Source organism: Gavia stellata, chromosome 3, assembly GCF_030936135.1.
Source record: "Gavia stellata isolate bGavSte3 chromosome 3, bGavSte3.hap2, whole genome shotgun sequence".
NCBI classification, from domain to species: Eukaryota; Metazoa; Chordata; class Aves; order Gaviiformes; family Gaviidae; genus Gavia; species Gavia stellata.
The window spans coordinates 74,058,566-74,080,251 of NC_082596.1; the positions used below are offsets into that span (position 1 = coordinate 74,058,566).

General features: G+C 41.2%; 1 protein-coding gene across 3 annotated transcripts in view; it reads right to left on the bottom strand.

Moving 5' to 3' along the window:
• FHOD3 (formin homology 2 domain containing 3) overlaps nt 1-21,686 on the bottom strand; it is a 412,474-nt gene that overhangs the window by 218,356 nt on the left and 172,432 nt on the right. For all 3 annotated transcript variants that reach the window (XM_059815484.1, XM_059815487.1, XM_059815486.1), the window contains exon 4: nt 1,880-1,947. In XM_059815484.1, coding sequence (XP_059671467.1) covers nt 1,880-1,947 — 68 coding nt within the window. The remainder of the gene's footprint in view (nt 1-1,879; nt 1,948-21,686) is intronic.

Below are 21,686 nucleotides of genomic sequence, written 5' to 3' on the forward strand. Positions count from 1 at the left end.
CAGTTAAATTTATTAGGATAAATACTTAAAGAATATTTCCGTGAAAACAGCTGATCAGCTGGAAGACAGAGATCTTACTGGCGTGTTCACTGAAAGCGCTGAGCCCTACATGATCAGAAATATCCTGAGAAATACCCTGCGTGCTCAGACTTCAAATAACCTACTTAGAAGAGAACAATTACGAATACCCAAACCGGGAAAAGACATATTGGGAGATACGGGAGGTACGGGATGGCTGAGAAGAGAGGCTTGGTGCTCACTGCTAAATATGTCTGAGTGACCAGATTAACCTGTGGAAGACATAAATTCCGAGAAATACAAATACTTCCCAGAAAGAATTGAGGTGAATGAGAAGAAACCAAAGAAGACTCTTGGAAACCTGCCTAATTTCCTCCGAGCACACAGTCCACCCACTTGGCAAGCTCACAGGGAAACCCAGCTTGCATCATTGTGACTCTCAGCCTTTCCCTGGGAATGCCTTGAAGAGACAATAGTTTTCCAAATCTGTGGCCATGAGATGACCAGACTGTTTTGGACCTGGAACTCTTTCTTTGTCCAAAAATTTCAAAATTCAAGGACTTTTTTCTGACCCAGAAAACATCAACTACCAAAATTTTCCGTTAAATGGTGCACCCTCCACCATCTACTCCTATTGTTCAGAAAATCTTCATTCTGGCATTTTCTAAATTCTGAATGCTTAACTTTGAAACCTGTAAAAAGCGTTGTGTGTTTTTGAAATTTGCAATTCTGCAGTCTTGCACAATTGTTAAACACTGTTATTCTTTTTAGAATAAATGTCTATTTAAAACAAAGCAAAAAATGCTAAACTGACAGCTTGAAACCCTTGCACCTACCTATTGTAGCTGAAAAACATTATAGATTGTCACCCTCCATTTGGATCCATTAGTAAAGGAGGAGAGATGCTTTTCTTATTGATTTCACTTATTTTACTGATAGAAATGGAATGTGTCATCCTGAATTCCATTTTAGGATCACATTGGCAGTATGCTCTAGTTCTTACCGACGTTTTCTTTTCACTTTTCCTGACCTGTTTTCTCCAACAAGTTTCCTTCCAGTCCTGCAACTTTCCTGAGTCCTTCTCCTTATCCAGTAAAACCAATCTGAAATCCAAGCTTTTAATTCAATTCACTTTCTTATCACCCACACCACTTATCTATCACATTGTCTACTTCCCCACAGGACCCAAAATCCTGCTGATTTCAGGTCTCCTCCATAATGAACACTCACATTCAAATCCATACCTCTCCTTCAACTTAAACTGATCAGTTACTACCATACCCTCCTCAGCGCTATGAATTACCTTTTCAGCTAATCAATAAATCATTTCCTCTAACCTCAATTTATATTCTAACAACTTCAGAGCTCTCCCACTACATCTTGGTTCCTCATCAGATCTGTCCCATGTCTCACATCCTTTTTCTGTTTTTGATATGCCTTAAATCTAGTCTATTTGTCAATTATTAGGCCAATGTTGGGCCATCACCCCAACCCCTGGTTTCCTAGCTCCTCTTTTCACATCCCCCTCCCAGTCTTCCCAATACAGAACTATGCCACTGTCTAATGAGCAGCCTAAGTTTCCATCTAAGAGTCCCAATTTTCTTCTCTCCTTTCCTGGCAGGATCCAACCACTAACTCTGCCATTACTCCACATCTGGTCCTGCCTTCTGACAGACTGAAGGAACAGGGGAAGGCTTGCAGACCATAAAGAGAAAAGACCCAAGAAGCAACTGGCTAATCGCACATTACAAATGAAGTCTTAAAATTTTCTTTTGCCAGAAACTTTAAGTTATTCCCTACATTAAAAAAAGAAATTCAATTCATGTACAAATCACAGAATGGACAGACATTATTTGCTCACCTGAAATATTTGTTTCAAGGAGAAAAGTGCCCGTCTCAGCTCCCGTCCACTGGAATTGTAAAGTTTTTCTGGAGAGAGAAAAAAAAAAAGGACAACAGAAAGAACTTCAGCATAAACAAAACTGACAACATGGCAAAAAAGTAGTACAGATTTCAAAAGAGTTGGAGTAGAAAAATCATAGCGCCCATTTCCCATTAGGTAGACTGCTGTTAAAGAAAGCAGCTTTGTTTTTTATATACACGGGACTCATTCGTTAAAAAAGTGCACATAAAACCAGGGTTTAGTTGCCCATAACTTCAGATGGCATCTCCCAGGTAAATTCACAATAACTTCAACAAGATCCATGAGAAACAATGCTCTAATGAGTTTTTGAAAATGCCTAGAAATACTGCTCTTTCTGCATTAAGATAAATTTAAGGTTTATCGAAAGCACCAGATTAGTCTCAAAAGACTCAACTGAGAGCACTCACTCCTTGCTTTTGTTATCAAAGCTAGAGCCACTGAATCCCATCCTTGACTGCCTTCCCTCTAGACATTCTTTTCTTGTGTTCTCATCTTTCTATTGTTAAATCTTTTCTGCAATGGCAATGAATGTTAATACCAGAAATAGTCGGACAGTCTGTTCTAAGCATAACTCAAAACAGTGTTTTGTTCTCATGAAAACTGATCTTGATCTTTTTCTAAATGAAGCAGAAGCCTTCTTTTCATCATCCAATACTGAAATATATTACCTCATTTATTCCCCTACTAATGCATACTCATAGAAATAATGTAAAGACAACAAAAGCAACTCCTCTGCTATCTTTCTGAACCCTGCCACAATGTTTGTGCCTTTGGAAGAAGTCTTGAACTGTACATCTCAAGTTTATTACTGTGTATTTGGAAATGATTTGTGACTATGCATGGATAGAGCAGAAGTATGCTCTTCAAGTCTTCCTGGTCTAATACATTTGGCATATCTGAGAGAGACTACATGCAACACTTCTACAGTCCTAAATCGAATTTTATTACACTAATGCAATCTGAGGACAATTACAAAGGAAAAATCAAATCTTCATGGTCACCTCCCATGAAACACTTTGCCTCACCCACAGATCATCATGAAAGGACCTTCTCTGCAATGGACAGTGGCCAGCAGGTCATGAGATCAAAGCTGGAATGCCCGTGGAGTGGGAATATTCTTATGAGAAAATGAAATATCAGACCCCAAAGTTTTATTTCTTACTTTGCCTTGTCTTTTAATTACTACTTTACACTACAAAATCAAATTAGATTTTATTACTGTCTCTCAGGAAGTTACAAAAAAGGCCTAGTATTTGACAACTTAATGCATTTATAACTCAGTCATCATTTTTTACTTCAATCAAAGAAAGCAGGTTTTAATTTTAGAAAAACATTTCTTATTCCCAATAGTCATCTTCAACCAAAGGAAAAATATGACTTAAAACTTCAAAACTTACACTTTTTTTTTTTTAAACTTTGAAAGTAGTTTTGTTCATCCCTAATTGCCTCTGATTTCAAAGGCAGAATGTGTAGAATTGGCAAAACTATTGTTTTTGTAAGTTGTCTCCTTCTTTGCACTGTTTATAGATTCCTGACAAAACATTGAGTTTCACTTCAAGCCATAAACTTAGAGGCATACTTTAATTACTCTCGCTTAAAAACGCACTGGCATATGAAACTACATTTCTTGGCAGGATAAAGAGTCATTTTGTCAGGAAAGCTTGAAGAATAATAAAGGTCTTTTAAGACCCTGTCTGTCAACTTTACATGCCATTTTACACAAAATATTCCTCTTTGAAAGATACCTCCATCTGGCATTTGTTATTACTAATTTCCCTCTATTCATAATTCACCAGCATCATTATGAGCAGAATCTCTCCAAACAAGGCAGTACATTATCATCTTAATTAAGAGAGGCACCACTTCTTTAAGTGCTGGCAACTTTGTACATACATATCAATGTCCTAACAAATGCCATCTGTTGGTCTTGGTCTTCAACAGGAACAATCATCATCCCAGACCAGAGTAAAGATCTAACGAACCATTGTTATGATACCGTAACGCTGGTTGCTTTCATTGGTGCATGCAAATTTTTGGTATGTCTCAGAAGAACAATGCCGAACATTTTTCTTCTTGGTCTTTTCACAGAGCATAACATCATCCTTGGCAATCAGCACAAACAATGCTCTCCCTGCTAGCATGTAGCAAAGAGGACAGAAGTTATTAACTGCAGCTCAAAAAGGCATCTATCATTAGAGCTGAAGAATCAATAACTACTGGAAGTATCAAGTTTGGCAACAGCAGTGGCAACAAGACAGCAGCACATATCGCAAAAAGCTTGAGCCAGTCTGACACCCCTTTTGAGGAACAATAGTCCAGGTCAGTCATCTCATTTCTGACATCTACTACCAGGGTGCAGCAATCTACACAGAGACAACATACATTTGCAGATCCCTCCTCACTGGAGCTAATCTTGTTGACCAGCTCAGAAACACGAGTTCCTAACCTCTACACCTGATGTTCTTACACATGGGCAATGTACTGATTGTCTACGTAAGTCTTGGCACCCACTTCTTATAGTGCTGGTGACCATCAGAAACGTTCACAGAGCATAATCAAAGGAGGAAAGTGAGACGGTCACTTTTCGGAGTCATGCTACATCAGAAGATGTTTTGGTTTAGAAAACCGCAGTCCAGGGCAAACCTCACGCAGGGCATGAAAGCCTGCGTAAGCCAAGGTGCTGCATGGGTCACCTTACAAAAGCTTGTACTTTTATTGTCTTTCTGTGTGCTGTTTTTCAGAAAATGGTAAGTGCATACACCAGATTACAGCTCGGGGACACTCAGTAAGACAGTCTCAAGGCGTTACAGGATTCTCATTTGTCAACAGTAACTTCAACACCACAGGGACCTCGGGGCTCATCCCAAAAGGCCGAGACTGCAACCAAGGCTACAAAAATGCATCAGCAGAAACTGAAAGGCAATAATCACTCGTAAGCTCTTTTTCTATAGTAGAAAATCAAATTAAAAAAAAACAGAGAGGGAAAGGCACATTTGCTTACGATGTTTTTACACTAAAGACAATTCAGAAATGAGATAGCAAATGCTTTTTAACACTCGGTGTTTTACATTAGCAATTTAAAGCGCTGCCCTCTTTTACACAGACTGAGAAATAGCCTTCCATGCTAAAGCACAGAGGTGACTGTAATTCCCATGGTGCATCCCTGGCAGAGTTGTCTTTAACTGAAACAGAAGTTGTCTACAGCTTTGAAACAGGAGTCTAATCTGCTACTATCACCAGAATCAAAAAGTTCTGAGGTGCTCCAAGGACAGCCCAAAAGACCTACCTGCTCACTGCCTTGTTATAACGTGTTGTAGATAAGCTTGAGTATGTACACCAGGACTGCTTTACGCCAGAAATTGAACCTCCAAACTTCAAGCAGAAGCACTCACTGCTATACACCTCCCTGAAACTTCATGAGTCTCTGGCCCTTTGGTAAAACAAATCTCCCGTCCTTTTCCAGGTCAGGTACAGGATGGAGACATACTACACTCATACACTTCAAGCTTAGAGAAGATACAAGTCAGGGAGTTTGAGATCTCTGACTGTATCTACCTATTAATGACTGCATTTCTGACAGTTAGGTCCTGATAAGCTATGCAATAGCATAGTTTACCTTTTTTACTACTATTCTTCAAGAAATAAAGATCGGCAGCTGTGAAACAGGTTTAACTGCAGATTATCTAGATGACAGAAAATTATCCTGGTGGTTCCCTCGATATTAAATGACACTAGAGGGCACTGCTCATTTCTTTATTTTATGAAAGAAAAGGCACCCTGCCCATCCATGGGCTTCCCACTGATTGAGCAATACTGTTACGGGATGCTGAGTTGGTACTTCATTAACCTTGAAACCCTGCTTTTTATGTGTAGACTGCAGGACATTCTGAGAAATTAAAAAGCATCAGCACTGCCAACCTCAAACATTCAAAATCAGAGCCACGTCTTTTGAAACTATCTGACAGAAAACGAGGTACTGGTATGGGCTGGAGTTTTATGTACCTTTCTGTAACAAGCAAGAGTCACATTTGTTAAATTATCCTTCACATCATAATGGGTAGGAGTATATCCTTGAAAGACAAAGAGATTCCCTTAGCTCACCACTTCTTTCTACAGGCAGAGCACTGAAGATAACCTGGCTTGTGATACAGATAGACACGCATGAGAGGTAGCAACATACAAGTGCCTATTTTCTTGCAATGGCAGCACTTTGGTCGATAGAAGGCTTCACACTCTAAAAGAAAACCAGTATTTATTACTCTGGGTCTTTGTTTGCTTTTAGTTTTGTAAAAATAACTCTCCTAGAGAGGAAAGGAAAACAACTCATGCTAGCCCAAAAGGGATTTCTCTAGGTGAATTTGGTACAAACATGGCGGTGGAGGGGAGGCAGTTTGGTTTGCAATCAGCATCTTTTCAGAAAGCAAGAGAAGCCTTTAAAGATCTTTATTTTATTGGGCCACTGGTAGCTTTCAAAGTGGATTCTATATTTTCAAAGACGATGACCATCAGAGACTCAAATTTCATTGTGTATTCAACTCTTTGGACTACATGGGAAAAGGGACTTTTAAAAGAAAATAGTAATTGGTCTTTACATTCTTAATTTGAGTATTGACTTTTCTTCTGCTTTCTTTGGGAAAACGAGTGTTTTGAATCCACAATAATAAAAGAAACAATAGAACTGGCTGAATATTGCTTGGTTCAGTCCCATGTGTTATACCTGACCTCTGACTGACAGGGTACCATCCTCCTCCCTTCCTCTTCCATCACACCCATTGAATTAGTCCCTGGGATATAGTAATTTATGTAGCATCAGCCTTTTGAGCTATTGGCAAAGGCTCATGAACATCTGGCTGAGCACAAATGGGAGTTGCTCTGCTTCACTTGCTGCTGCCTGAATGACCTCCACGTCTGCCATCCATGCCTCTTTTCTTTAAACTATAATTTCAAGATGAAGCTCCTTTCCTTACAAAAGCATAAAAGGGAGATTAACTCCAAATTTGATTACATTAGCAGGGTACCTGGTGCAGATCTAATTAAACGACATTTGAAACATTTCCTGCCATTCATTTCTGAAGTTCTTGCATGGGACAGAAGTAGCAATATTCTTTGGCTTCCACTAGCCACTTGCAAACTGGCTAGTACTTAGAAACTAAAAACTTAATTCTTGTCCCTGCAACAATGAATAAAACATTACTTTAAGTGCTCACTGGGAAGAAGTATTAGTAATAGAAGTAACAGTAATAGTCTTTTAGAATTTAAATGAAATGCCCTAGGTTTCCACCAGCACTAATGTGGGGAAAAAATTAAAGAACAAAGAAAAATTTTTATAACAATAAAAAAACCTCTGTGAATGCCAAGTACCACACTTCCAAATTTATTACTATACTGTTATAATTTTAAATGGGAGTTATTCTATCTGAATGAATTTACACAATTACAAAACTAGGTAAAAATTTGAGCAGCACAGCAAGCAGTCAGGCATACGGGTCCAATCCTGTGAACAGGCTTCCAGAAGCTGCCTGGTAGACTTCACTGGGTTACTCAAGTGGGCCCAAGGGTACATATAGTGCTGTAGATCTATAAAACTACTGTATATAAAACTAATTAGTGCAGTGTGCCAGTCTTCCACTGTATGTCAAACAAATCAAAGCAGTCCTCTAAGAAAAGACCTGGTCCTGTGCCAAGAATAGGCTCTCTTTTTAGTTTTGCTTTTGTCCACAAAAGCTAGTCATAAATGTGTTAGCCAGGCAAAGCACTCTCCTTTTCCTCCCGGACCCCCAAGAAAATACACGGAGAAGGGATTCATTCACAGGCACATTTCTCACTATTGCATTAACACAATAGCTGCTTCTGCTGAGATTACTTTGCTTTGCATATTACAAATCTTCGTTTTTTCTCCAAATCTGATCTTATTTTCGCTCTATAAATAGTTTGTTATGCGTTAATTAGCGCAACATGTCACATGTGAACTCAAGCTATATATTCTCCCAGTGATCCAGGGATAAATGATTAGCACTTAGCGAGGAAAAGGAGTTTTCCCACAATAAAGGACCTGAGGCCAAGCAAGTGGCTGCGTACAAATTTGGGGAAGCCTAGCCACACAATGCTGAGCCCACATCACCGTCAGTGCCGACTGCTTTGGAGGAATGTGCAGGCTGCCTCTAAGGAATGCTGTCCCAGCTCCTTGTCAGAACAAAACCTCCCTCCCGTCCTTTTCATTCAGACACACAGCAGCTGCTTAGCTAATTGTCTGGGACAGTGGGTCCCCTCAGTGAGCAGGGTCCTTTGCCCTCGCTGGGAGAGGGGGATCCTTTGTGGGAAGAGGATTCTATTACGCCTGCATATGAGAAGAACTCCCCTTCAAGCCTGCATCCTTATTCCCTTTCTCTGTAAAGAACCCGCAGGTGGGGAGAGGGAGGAGGGAAAGCCACAAAATAGGCTTGGACATCCTCTCCTATCCCATACCCTAAAGCCACGCTAGCAGAGGGTGCAAAGAGCCACCTGCAAACCCCAGGGAGCCTGTGGGTTTGGACAGGCAAGCAGGGAGAACTCCATGGTGGGACCTCCACTGGGAATGAAAAACACCCAATAGAGCCAGCACTTCAGAGCAATTCTATACACTCGTGCGTAAAGAGTTTCCTGCCTCTTCAAGGGCAGAAGTCTGCTTTCCTGCCGCTGCAAGAAGCAACCGGCAGAAACAGTCCCCTGGATTTCCACAGGGAGTGCACACAGGGCAGAAACCCTACTTTGGGAAGAAGGATTGGAGCTAAGCTTTTTTAAACATTTCTCTGAAGTGCCAAACGTCCTAACTTCTATCACAAGGAAATTAGCATAAAACTGTCAGCACAAGAATGATCATATATTTAAATTCAGTGACAAATGGATCCACTCCTCCAGGTGCAAGTGTTTCCCCCCTCCACCTCCCCATGAAGCGTACCCTGATTCTTGCTCCTGTATTTCCAAGAGATATGAAATAATCAATTATTTGCAGGAAAAGTAGTAACAATAAGAAAACTCCAGAGGACCAAGGAGAAAAACGATGACCCTGAGGATGAGGAATCAGAGACATGCAACAACAGAGAAACAACATAAAGAGAAGTACAGAGGAGCAAAGGGGAGTCAGTAAGAGGACGAACAGACAGCAGCACAGGTGAAGGTCTGGAGTGCTACTAATATGAAAACAATAATGCTTAAAGAAAGCAGTAATGCTTAAACAATCACTTACAGAGAGCTAAACTTAAGAATTAGGAAGCATGGAAAGACTGAGTGAGAAACTGAATCATTTGTGTAAAACACGAGAGAGAGAAATCATCCTTTCAGGGTGGGTCCTCTTCTTTCTGAACACATCATTCCTGAACGTCCTGGAGACTCCCCCACCCTTGTTTCCAGGTTTTAGTCAATGCTTTAGAGTCATTACCAATAAACAGATAAGCTACAGCAAGATCTAAGTAATTCAGTGACGTTTAAAAGAAGGAGGTTTTTACACATATAGCTGGTAGAAGGGACTTTCCAGCCTTCATCATACTCCACTCTGGGAGCCTAACAGGTTTAAACTGATCTCTCCTCTTGACCATGTCTACCAAACTTCTGTTTATTCCGCTTGGCTTCAAGCAAACCATGTGTCATGGATAAACCATTAGCCAGAGTTTCTCCTTCACAAAGCTCTAAATTACTATCCCTTTGCTCCTGTAGACCCATCCACATGTACATGGAACTAGAAAGAGCATTCATCACACTATCTGACATATTATGGCAAACAAATGACAATGATTTACGCTAAAGGGAGATGCTAAAATGCAGCAAGTGTTTATATAGTTAAGTGCAAAAGGAAACCTTAGTTTTCATCTGCTGGATCCTGGGGGTTACAGCTACAGAAGCTGGTACTCTCTGTTATGTTGCACTGTGTTATGCTAAGATCTTAAAAACTGATGGTGTCAAAACTTCCTTTCACTATTTCCATTTCTAACTTACTTAGTTTATTAAGACCCCGCTTACTCATAAGCAAGTGAAAGAAGGACATATAAGCTGATGTGGGCTGAGAGCAGGGTGAAGCTGGCTGACAGAAACGGCTAGTACTTTTTCCCTTAGTTTTATACCTCTGTGCTTGCTCCTGTTTTCCCAACTTTGTACTGCAGAAACCTGTCTCAGTTGTCGTCTACTGCTGCTGTGGAAAAAAGGACACAAGCAATAAAAAACCCCAACAGTAGGAGAGCACAACAGCAAATTTTACTTAAATTATGCAGTAAAAATTAAAATGAGACATTAAAGCCCAGAGTCAACAAGGAATCACTTAACTACACAGAAAGCAGCAGCAACAACCCCAAGACACTTGAATGGCTCAAGCATTTTAATGATTGAAAAACCCCATGCTTTATAAATCAGTTGTCTCTGCATAGATAAAGAAAATGCAGGGGGTGTTTGCTGTAAAAAAAATCTTTTTTAGAAATGTCTTTCATGGTCAGGCTGGAGCTGGAGAAACTATTGCCAGACCAATGCCACGAAAAGCATTTGCTGCCCTCTATGAGCTGAAAGCTATGAACAAACCAAAAAGAGCAAGGCAGCTTTGAATCCACTTATCACTTGAATATCACCGCAGCTTTACTTTCCATTTCCAAATTACTTCTCTCACATGTATCCTTTCTGATTTTGCAAGCTAGAATACAGAATTCCCCTTTACAGTTACATTTCCCATCCACTCTAGCTACTGATAACTTTGGACACATGGGGAAAGCCTGCCCTTGGAAACAACAACAGTGAAGAAAGTACACTGTGTAGGTCCACGGACACAGTACAGATGTAGAACACATTGCTCAAGCAGCTCGGTCTTCCTTCCTTCCTTGAAATAAAAAAAAATAACACTAGAAAGGCATATTCGAAAGTTACAGCCTTGCCAACATATTAACAAAATAAAGATCCTCTGCCTCTTCAGCCTATTCATTCCAAGCACCGTAGCATACTTCCCTGCAATGATTTATTTATACAGGTCCTCTCCACTTGCATGCAAAAGGCATTAATACGCTTTTTAGTTCTGAAGTGCAGGAAACACTACTTTGGGTTGATAACTTCAAAGGAGGGCACTTCTGCATGTCCAAAAAATGCTGTGACTGCTCTTCTGTAAAAGTCAAAGGGTTACAGAAGGGAAAAGACTGCATAACAAGGTCAAATATTACAGCACTGTATTACAGCAAGTGGTGATGGAAAAGACTTAAGAGGTCATCTTGTTCATCCCCCTACTAATGCAAAATTGTCCCCTAGAGAGTAATACAGTAGGAAAGTAGTTGTTATACTAAAATATAGGTTACATAATTCAAGAGAATGGGGCCAGGGAAAATTGCTAGAAAAGAAAATAATGTAGAACTTACTGCTTTCTTTAGAGATTACTATAACCCATCTGAGGCTAAAAAATAATCATAAAAAAGTATGTTGAGTCCAATCTTTAACGTTTCTTTCAGTTTAAAACTAGGTCTCCAAATTGCTGACCTGTATGCTTGTGCTTGAACAAGCACATCAGTGCCTCTTGGATTACAAGTATTTAACAACCACATGCTAGTCATGATTTGAGTTTTCTGGTTTTATTGCATTTTAAAGAGAGTGCCAACATGCTGCCCTGCATGCTCAATCAGTATTAGTAAACAAAGAGCAACAAGCAAACTATAGCAACGTGTCACCAAAAAAAAGACAAAATATTTAGGCACACACCCGCTATCCCTAGAATTATGGATGCCTGATCTGTGCTGACAGCTTGGCAAGAGGCAAAACATCAAAGCGCAAAGACATCACAGGTTTGTGCCAAGAACGTGAATGAGCTCATGATTTTCAAATTCAGACCAAGTTTTACTGTTGTGTAAGATATGCCAAAATATATCAGAGGCTATCTCCAAGACTAGGTTGTTCCAGTGATCCCAGTCTGTCTTCAGGAAGTTCATCAGGATTTACCAGCCTTCAGACCTCAGAGGATGCAGCCTCCTAATTAACTGCATGCATTCAACCCCATCAGATGTCGTTCGAAAATTTAGACAGCAAGTACGGACCACTCATCTGATAGCAAGGCAACAGGCAAAAGAGAGCATCAGCAGCAGCTGATGGTGAAAATCTGATAAAACTTCTTCTTCTAAGATTGCTGCTAGTGATTGCAATGGCATGTGCATCTTTAAATACCTGTGCTTGCATTGCCTACACGCATGTAAGACTTTCCAGTCTCAAAGCCACACTGCTGGGGCCAAGACCAAGCATCCACCACAAAATCCTCACATACAAAAAACAGTACATGTGCCTGTGACTAAGACACACAATATATGTTAAGGATTAATATCTGTTTGTACTTCAGCATCACCCAGAAGCATCAGCCACACAGTCATGAAGAGCCCTTCTGGAAAGCTTCTAGAGGGGGCACCCAAATCCAGTGGAGCTTCACCTATAGGATTTTTTCCCCAAAATTAATTAAAACACAGAATAAGTAAAGAATTCCAATGGAAATGCCACAGCATCTCCAGGGTATTTATTTCAATACATTTACTGATGATAATATTGATTTCTAGAACAATTTTTTTTAAATTTATATTTTATTTTCAGACCTCCTCAGTCTGAAAACTCTTGCAACCTCCTCATATAACAGCCTCTTCCTTACATAACATTACTTGTAGCTCATCTTTCCTAAACCACTGATAGTCCTTCTTGTTCTTGTGTATATCCTTGAATGAATTCACATCTTTAAATGCCAAAACCCAGACACAGCAATTCAATTGCCTGAACCCAGACACAGCAATTCAACTGAGGCTTTAATGATTTTGAGTAAAGAGGAGAAAGAGCATTTCAACAGACAAAGACTTGGTTTTGCTTTAGTATTACAGAGTCACTCAGCAAAGAACAATCCCTTAAGTAATAGTCTCATAGTTCCTAGCAGACGTGATCTCAGTCAAAAACATTAGGCTAGTTATACAGCTTTGTTCAAATAACTTGATCTGTCTTTTTCCATGTGTCTTGATGTGTTTTAGGGCTCTTGAAGGATGCCTCTTTAGGTTACTTAAAGGATACAGTTAAATTAACAGAAATTAAGTTAACAGGGGCTGATTTGCAACAGGGAGGGAATGAAGAAATATCAGATGTGCAGAAGGACAGAGTGCAGCACAAATACTTTTAGCAGATGTCAAAGTAATTCAGGGTCAGCCAGTTTCCCATCATTCTGAAATAGCTGGGACACATGAAAAATATACCATTTTGGCAACTGAAAGGAAAAGAAAACCCCAGGAATAAACTGGAACAGAACCACTAAGATCTCAAGCTAAAGCCATGCCAATGCATGAATCTCATCTGATGTGGATACGAGGTCAAGAATGTGGCCAGTCCTCATGCAGTAGCCTGGGGAGGCTCGGAGGTCCCCACTACCTGCTGGACAACTCACCTCCCAGCATTTCTACTGCTGCTGCACCATGTCCCTCACCATCTCGTGGGTCACACTGGCACGTGTTGGGTGCAGGTGGCTGGCACATTGCTGCTGCATCTGCCATACCATGCCTTACAGAAAGAGGGATATGAACAGGCATCCCAAGAACGTGGCACAGGCACCATGATAAGCTTAACACATTAGGAAAGGAGGTAACACCACGGGGGAGCCAACAGTCTCAAGCTTCACATGCTGCACGCAACAGCCCTGCAAAAGAGCACTGCAGTTGCTATCCTTTACTCCTGTGCAATTTATTTGTCCTTCAATTGCTATTTTTTATTACTACTCAGATTGTGAATATAAAGGCTTCTCCAGCAGTGGGGACACACCTTCATACTCTCTTAAGGACCTGTACATCAGATTGCAAAGATTTAACAGCGGAAGTACTTAGGTACTTCACATCCTTATAAAAATGAAAGAAAAGCAGGGCACTGCTCCACTTTTCAAGCACCATGATTAGGATGAAGAGAGGTGTCCAAAGCCACACATATTAAAATCAGGAAATCACTGATAAAAGACCATGTTCATCAAGTGGGAACTTCTCTTTTGCAATTTCTCCCCTGTTTTCACAGGTGAAAAATATCCCAGACTTTCCAGGAACAAGATGTATAATACTGGTAGGCTCCACAACAGTATGGTTGGATGTAAGAGTGAGAGAGAACACAAAGCAAATATCCAAGCAATCATTTCACCCCCATTAACAAAAACAACAAATAAAACCTCTGTGCTAAATGCTTCTCTCAGTTGCATTTGGAAATCAGTGAGTTTGCATAAGTGCATTAGCCACACAGGTCCTACATAGCAGCACGAGAGAAGCTTATATACAAAACCACCCACTGCTCTGGCAACAAATTTGCCCTTCTGAAACAAAAGCTGGCCGATGGCTCCCCAAGCAACAGTGCGCTGCCCATTGGGGCACCAGCTCTTCACCTCTCTCGCCGTCTGCAGAGATGGAGGCGAGACAGACCCTGGAGCACTCCTAGCCTCACTTAGACTGATTTCCCACTTAAGTTTTCCCACCAAACCGCCCCCCCATCAACAGTTTTTCTAACAAATATCATTTAAGTAAATAGTCACTCAAGCCATTGGGTTCCTTTCCGCACAGCTCAGTCCTGTGCTGGTTCAGGGCAGTTTTCAGGCAAGTTTGCAATGGGCATGAAATACCATGTTTGCAGCTTAACAGCTGAACAACACAATTCTTTTTAGTACCAGTAAACCTCTAAATCTGTATTTGTTAAAAACAGTAACAACAATAAAAAGCTATTTCTGAAGCACATAAGAAGAGTTTTCCTTTTATCCTCTCCAGAGGAAAGGCTATCCTCTCAGCACTCTCCACATACCACCCATCATCCATTTATATTTTCAAACATTCCTGAAGTGCAATTTCTGTTTACCATACCGTGCGGCACTTGGCCTGAACTTGTTTAACACATGTTCGCGTTATTTATCCAAACTCATTCATCACAGTTGTAAAACATCTGACAGACGATGGAGGTTTTCCAGTATGTATCAGGCCTCTTGCTTAATTCAACTGCTGATTATTTCCACCTCTAAGTAATTTGACCAAAGCCACACAAAAGCGTTCATCTATACTAAATTTTTCTCTGTTCGTTATTAATTCAGTCACTGGCTTGGAAAAGCTCTAGTTCTACTTACCTAATTAATCAGGAGAATATCAACTATATACACACACATACTATATATACACACATAATACATACACGCATTAGTTATGTATATTATATATGTTTATATACACATATATGTTATATATGTTTTTATACATATTATACATATATAAATGCAATAGTTTCTTTTTAGGAGGATCCATGTGATAAGAAAAGCTTAATTGCCACGTGGATTGGAAATTGTAATTTGTAATATAAATACAGCCAGCTGCTACGCAAAGTGTTTCTCTATGCAAAATGCAAGGTCCTTCCACATTGGTGACTTCCTTTCCCTAGTGTTTATGGAAAACCAGAGAAGCACAGTGACACTCGAGGCCACAACTCTGGTCCTTTTACTCTGCTAACCTAATCTAGGGTTATATCAGTTTCCCAAAAAAATCTTACACAGGTTATAAACAAGTGAAAGCTACGATTAACTCTTCAGAAATGCCAGATTTTGTGTTCCTGCTCTTTCTACTTTACTGTCCTTCTCAGCTACAGCTATCATCATTTCCATTGTCCAAAGCATGTGGTAGCTCAAAGACTAGAAATGTGATGATTAGTGCTGGCTCTAAAGTCCATCAAGAAAAAGACAGGCAAGCACTGATACTGACGCAGAAGTTATTCATACACCAGCATGTTGCTCAATCTTTCCTTATGTGCTCCATCAAGCGATTCAGCTGATCCTGCATTACTCACTTACGATGACATACTCTCTTCTCTACCCCTTCTATCTGCTGATACTTATAAATCAGTTTTCTTGGGAGACAACCCCATGAAAACAGCAATTTACTGTGAAGAAAAAGCCAGTCACCCAGCGCAGAACATCTGTAGTTCCTCTGCTAAAACATGAATAATTTCTAATTTCCTCCTGCAGGCTAAAAGCTTACAGCTATGGGCAGCAATGTGGTACCATTTACTGCAGCAGGAATAGGTCTTGCTGCAAGAGGTCATATCGAAAAGTTAACCACTCGCTCTGTCAGTTGGATGAATACTCAGATTTCCTTATTCGCATCCCTAAGCAACCAGCCAACATCCCTCAAGCACACAAAGATGTGGAAGTTCTCACTGCTCCCTGCTGGTCAGACCCTCCAAATTCTGTCCCCCCTCACAGAACGGGCACTCCTGTCTCAGCTACGAAACGAAATAGTTCCCTGCTAAATCTTAAGGTCATGAAACTAGAGGTCCTTTTTCAGCTGCAACATTACACAAACCTAGCTACTTATCATAATCACATACAAACGCCACCATTCCTGAACAACAAAGCTGACTTGGCAAAATACACAAGGAATAGCTCGCACCATGAACACCAGACAGTCGCTCAGGGTTCACCCTTCACAAGTGCTCGTGGATTTGCAAAAACCTGATGACTTCACTGAGGATACATCGTGACAGATTCAATATGACTTTTACATAAATGGATTTATGACAACGGTGTGCATGAAGGTACTGTTTCTTTTCCTCAGCTAGCAAGGAATTTTCCTGGTTACTATCAGCTCAGCTAAACCAAACATAAGGATGTATTTTGTATACAAATTAAAACAATCAACCAGTTCTGGAGTCTTTATCCTCAGAGGTATTCAATACCTGACCAGACACAGTCTTGAGCAACCTGCTCTGGCTGACCCTGCTTGGAGCAGGGGAGATGGACAAGACAATCTCCAGTGGTGCCATCCAACTTCAACAATTGTGTGAATAGTCTTCAAACAGTTCTGTATAGTTTCTCATCCAGTTGACAGAGCTGATGCATCCACATACGACAGCGCACATGCTACACACATTCAGCTACTTAACGCAAAATTTTTAAATTCCCAGCCATAGGAAAACATAGTAACATAAAATCCATAAATTCACAAATTCATTTAGTAAAAGCATCATGTGCACTAAGTCATGTAGTTTGGCATCAGATCCTGCAACTGGAAAGTAAAAACTGTTCCACTTTCTGTAATTACTGAGCACAAGTACTGTATTGCCTTTTTACTTCTTGTCTCTTCCAGAAGGAAGATCTTTCATTGTTCCTTTTTTTTTTTTCTTATATTGCATTGCTCATTAATCATACTGACACAGATCTATAACCATGAAACTAGAAGCAGGCGAACAGCTAGGATCTGCAAGAACATTAAAAGGACCAGATCCTCCCTTCAGGGTTCCTAATAGGCTTTCCAGATTCAAAAAAACGTAGTTCAGAAAGTGTCATACGTGCTACGAGAATTCAAGATCCATTCACTGTTCCTGACAAACCCACAACTGTTTGCTGCATGGTTTGCCTGTCTCATATGTTACTTTTTTTTTCCCCTTGAAGAACTGTGTAAAACAACATTATGAACTACAGCAATACATTTTCACTTGACAGCACAGGTGGGTTAGTGTAGAGCTCAGTAAACAAATAATTCCCTATCCTTTCCCACTTCAGGAATCCTATGCATACATATTTCTTGTCAGACTGAATCTGAGAGGAATGCCAAATTACTTCTCTTTTTTAAAAATAAAAGATTTAGTTTTGTACAGTTGTAAGTTTACGCTGTGTTGACATTACTCAATGGCTGAGAAACACACAGAGCAAATTATACATGATTTAAGGCACTCTCACAAGGACAGAAGTGTCCTGGGAGAGCGAGGCCCAGGGAGAAGCTGGGGAAGTAAATTGAGAGTGAAAAGTCTCCGCTTCTCTTAAGTCATCTGGATCTTTGCCACTGCCTTTGAGAGTCTTTACCTTCCAAGGGCTAGTATGGATCTGACCCCTTTGGCTCTCTCCACCTCCCACCCTGTCATTATTTCTAAAGTCTATACAGAGCCACTGGAAAATAAGGATGATGATGGGGATGAGTATAGAAGGCAGCTCCAGCAAGAAAACAATAAGGTTTGTACATCTGATTACATTCAGAAAACAGAAAAATGTGGTTTCTTAGAAGAAACACAGGACATATTATTATTACTGTCTACAGAAGGAAAACCATGAAGAAATAACCAGTTGCTCAAGGTTGCCTTAGTGGACCTCCTGGTCTGCAACCAGTACTAACCCTCCATATAGAAAGCAGACAGTGAAGTTGCAGGGACAAAATACCATAAAAAAAATAATCTTTTTTCTTTGGACTGACGAGCTATTTCTTACTGTATATTTCTTTCTTATTGCTCTTGGCTAGGCTTTTTATGCAAATCAGTGCCCTACAGCCTACTGCCATATGCTGTATATGAGACAACCTCTCAAGTGCGTACAGAAAACTTCAGCTGGTGCAGGATTTGGCAACTTGTCTAAGTGGCATTTTAATTCATGAGCATATTAAATCCATGATGCATAATCTCCTTGGGCAGCCTGCTAGTTTTAAGATGTCAGTCTAGACCTATAAAGCCCTAAATGTCTTGGGACCTGCTTATCCAGGAATCGAGCTTTTTTGGAGGTTTTCCGATGAAAGAAAAATTATAATCAGAAAATTATAATCAGAAAATGTCAGTCACTAAGTTGGAAACATTGCAATCTAAGTCTCTTGTTGCCAACAAACTTTCTTTGGATCCAAGATAGGATCCCAATGAGGTTTGCCTAGATTAATTATAGCTGGGGACCCAGGAAGGATATGGCGTTCAGCCCTAAAACGGTCCTGTGGGAAGCTGTCGGGCTGCACCATGGTGAGGCAAATGGGACGGGAACAAACTCCAGATCCTAAAAGTCTGAGAGCTCACGGAGCCCAAGCTCTGCTGCAGGAATCCCAGAGAGCCCAAGTCAGAGCCAAAGTGCTGAAAAAATGAGAAATGTGTATTTCAGCCACAAATTTAAGAAAGAAAAATTAATTTGCGCTCAAAGTACCTTTACTTCTATATAATTTTTCTGCAGAGGTATTAGGATGGTGTTTCCTGAGCAGTTTCCGAGGTGTGCCACAGAATATTGGGTGTGTTTGTGAAATCTCTGTCACTCCTCGCTCCCTGCCACTTCAGGGGTTTGCATGTCTGGAACAATCTTATTTTTTTCCGGTGTTTTATTAGCAGCCCCTTTCTGAGAAATGCCAGGTGGCATCATGCCCAGAATTGCTTGCTAGCTAATCTCAGCGGATTGGGCATTATGCCATTTGAATTAAAAGAGCTCAGTTCTAACTCACTGATAACATTTAGGAATCAAACCAATAAAATGGAGAAACAAAATGAATATGAATAATCTCTGAATGCACACAGATGATGGCTTTTACTAAAAATGTTTACAGTTATGGAGAAAGAAAAAAAATTAGTAGCGGTCTTTTCTCCAAAACAAAGACAGGGTTCAAGTAAGAACAATCTGCTATGATTTCATCAACTTCTGAGAACGGCAAAAAGAAAAAAAGGAATTTGCGCATTTAACTACAAAGGTAATGTCACAGGGTTCCCTGCAACAGGGGGCTCAAACTTCAGGCAAGCTGTGCTACACCACTCACCCCACAGAGTCAGAGGAGAAAAAGGGAGAAAAGAATTTGCATCTGAAGGGAACAATGGAATTTTCCCCTCAATCCCTTCATTCTGGCCTTTTGAAATGTCCTTCCTAAAATAAAGGACGTTTAATTTATGAAGACCAATAAAATCATAAATATCCAGTTAAAAAGTCTGCATAATCCTCTCTAACATTGTCCACATCAACAATAAAACATGGGATACTTCAGCATGTGCACATAGATGAGCAGACAAGAACACAGACTAGCAATTCTATAAATTATAAATTGTTTTTCCATCACAAGTTTTTAGGTTTTATGGGCTAGAAATTCCCACATACAACACAGCCCACAGGAGGGGTATGGGAAGGAAAAACACGAGACTAATAAGGACGTGACTATAAGGAAATAAATTCAAAACCATTTCCTATAACACAATTAAAGAAAAATATGGGAGGCAACTTTGGCTTACTCTGACTGCTGTCTTTATAAAGCATATCTGCATTATTTACATCTTCTTCTCTATTCTTTCGGAGACCATGAGTCAGTAGAGTACAGTTATTTTTCCTTCCACTTGCTTGTGCACACCTTGGAAGACTGGTTAGTTTCCCTCTTGGAGTATTTAATTGTTTAATTAACAGAAACAACAGCTAATCAAGTTAAATAAAACACATGTAGAAAACTGTCCCTTTCCTGTGACATAAAAACATCCAGGCATTTTTTTCAGGAACATCTGTTGAGAAAAAACAGCTGAGAGGGGAGTTGGCAGGTCTCTCATGCAAGCAAGGCGTGCTGCGCAGGGTGAAGCTTTTTTAACTTTGGTCAGAACAAACACCCACAATCCAGATAGATGGAGGCCTGTAAAAGCCACTTGCTTTTTCAGCCCCGTTTGCAAAGCATGGACATTAGCCATAAACAGGCATATTAGCATCATTCAAACAGAGACGACATCTCAGAGAGCGCCTAATCTTGTGCAAGGCGCTTGCCCTCTCCCCATCTTTGCCCCTCTGCCTGCAAAGCCCCTCATGTGTCCCACTGCCTGTGGGGGGCTGCGGGGATCTGCTCACCTTGCTCTCCCAAGGCAGGAGGGGATAGCCAAGCATCTACTGGAGCTGTGTGAATAAAAAAAGAGGTTGCGTGCAGGCAGCTCTGCCCCGACCCAGCACGCTGCTTTCAATGTCAGCCCTGAGCTACCCTTGCCGCTCAACGTCTCAGGTCGCAGCTTGCAGCAGAGAGGAGGGCAACACTCCCCCAGGCTCCCCACAGCTCTGCTGGACTGACAGGGGCTTGATCCTGCCCCAAAGTATCAGCAGTGCTGCACAAACATCCTGCCCTCGCCGGGGAGAGGCCTGCTGGTGCCGAAGGGACGCCTGTTCCCACGTGGTTTGGGCGGCCATTCCCCGCCTGGTTTTCCATGTGGTGCCCTCACTAGTGATTCCCCAATTCACCCTCAACTGACAGGAGCCCTCTTCCAACTCTGCCCATTGCTGTCTGGCTGTGACACGTGTTTTCCAGACTAACTTGTTTTCCCACACAGCACTGTTTCAAGCCACCCAGCCAAGGCCCAGGTATCCCTGGTGTCGTGGTTTAAGCCCAGCCAGACTAATCACCACACAGCCGCTCACTCACTGACCTTCCTCAGCTGGACAGGAGAGAGAAAATACGAGGAAAAGGCTCGTAGGTCAAGATAAGGACATAGGGAGATCACTCACCAATTACCATCATGGGCAAAATAGACTTGATGTGGGGAAATTAATTTATTACCAATCAAAATCAGAGTAGGATAATGAGAAGTAAAACCAAATCTTAAAAAAAACCCAACACCTTGCCCCCACCCCTCCCTTCTTCCTGGGCTCAACTTCACTCCCGATTTTCTACCTCTTCTGCCTGAGCAGCACATGGGGATGGGGAATGGGGGTTGAGGTCAGTTCATCACACGTTGTTTCTGCCGCTCCTTCCTCCTCACACTCTTCCCCTGCTCCAGCGTGGGGTCCCTCCCATGGGAGACAGTTCTCCACAAACTTCTCCAACGTGGGTCCTTCCCACGAGCTGCAGTTCTTCACGAACTGCTCCAGCATGGGTCCTTTCCACAGGGTGCAGTCCTTCAGGAACAGACTGCTCCAGCGTGGGTCCCCCGCGGGGTCGCAAGTCCTGCCAGCAAACCTGCTCCATGGGTCTACAGGTCCGGCCAGGAGCCTGCTCCAGTACGGGCTTCCCACAGATTCACAGTCTCTCCTTCAGGC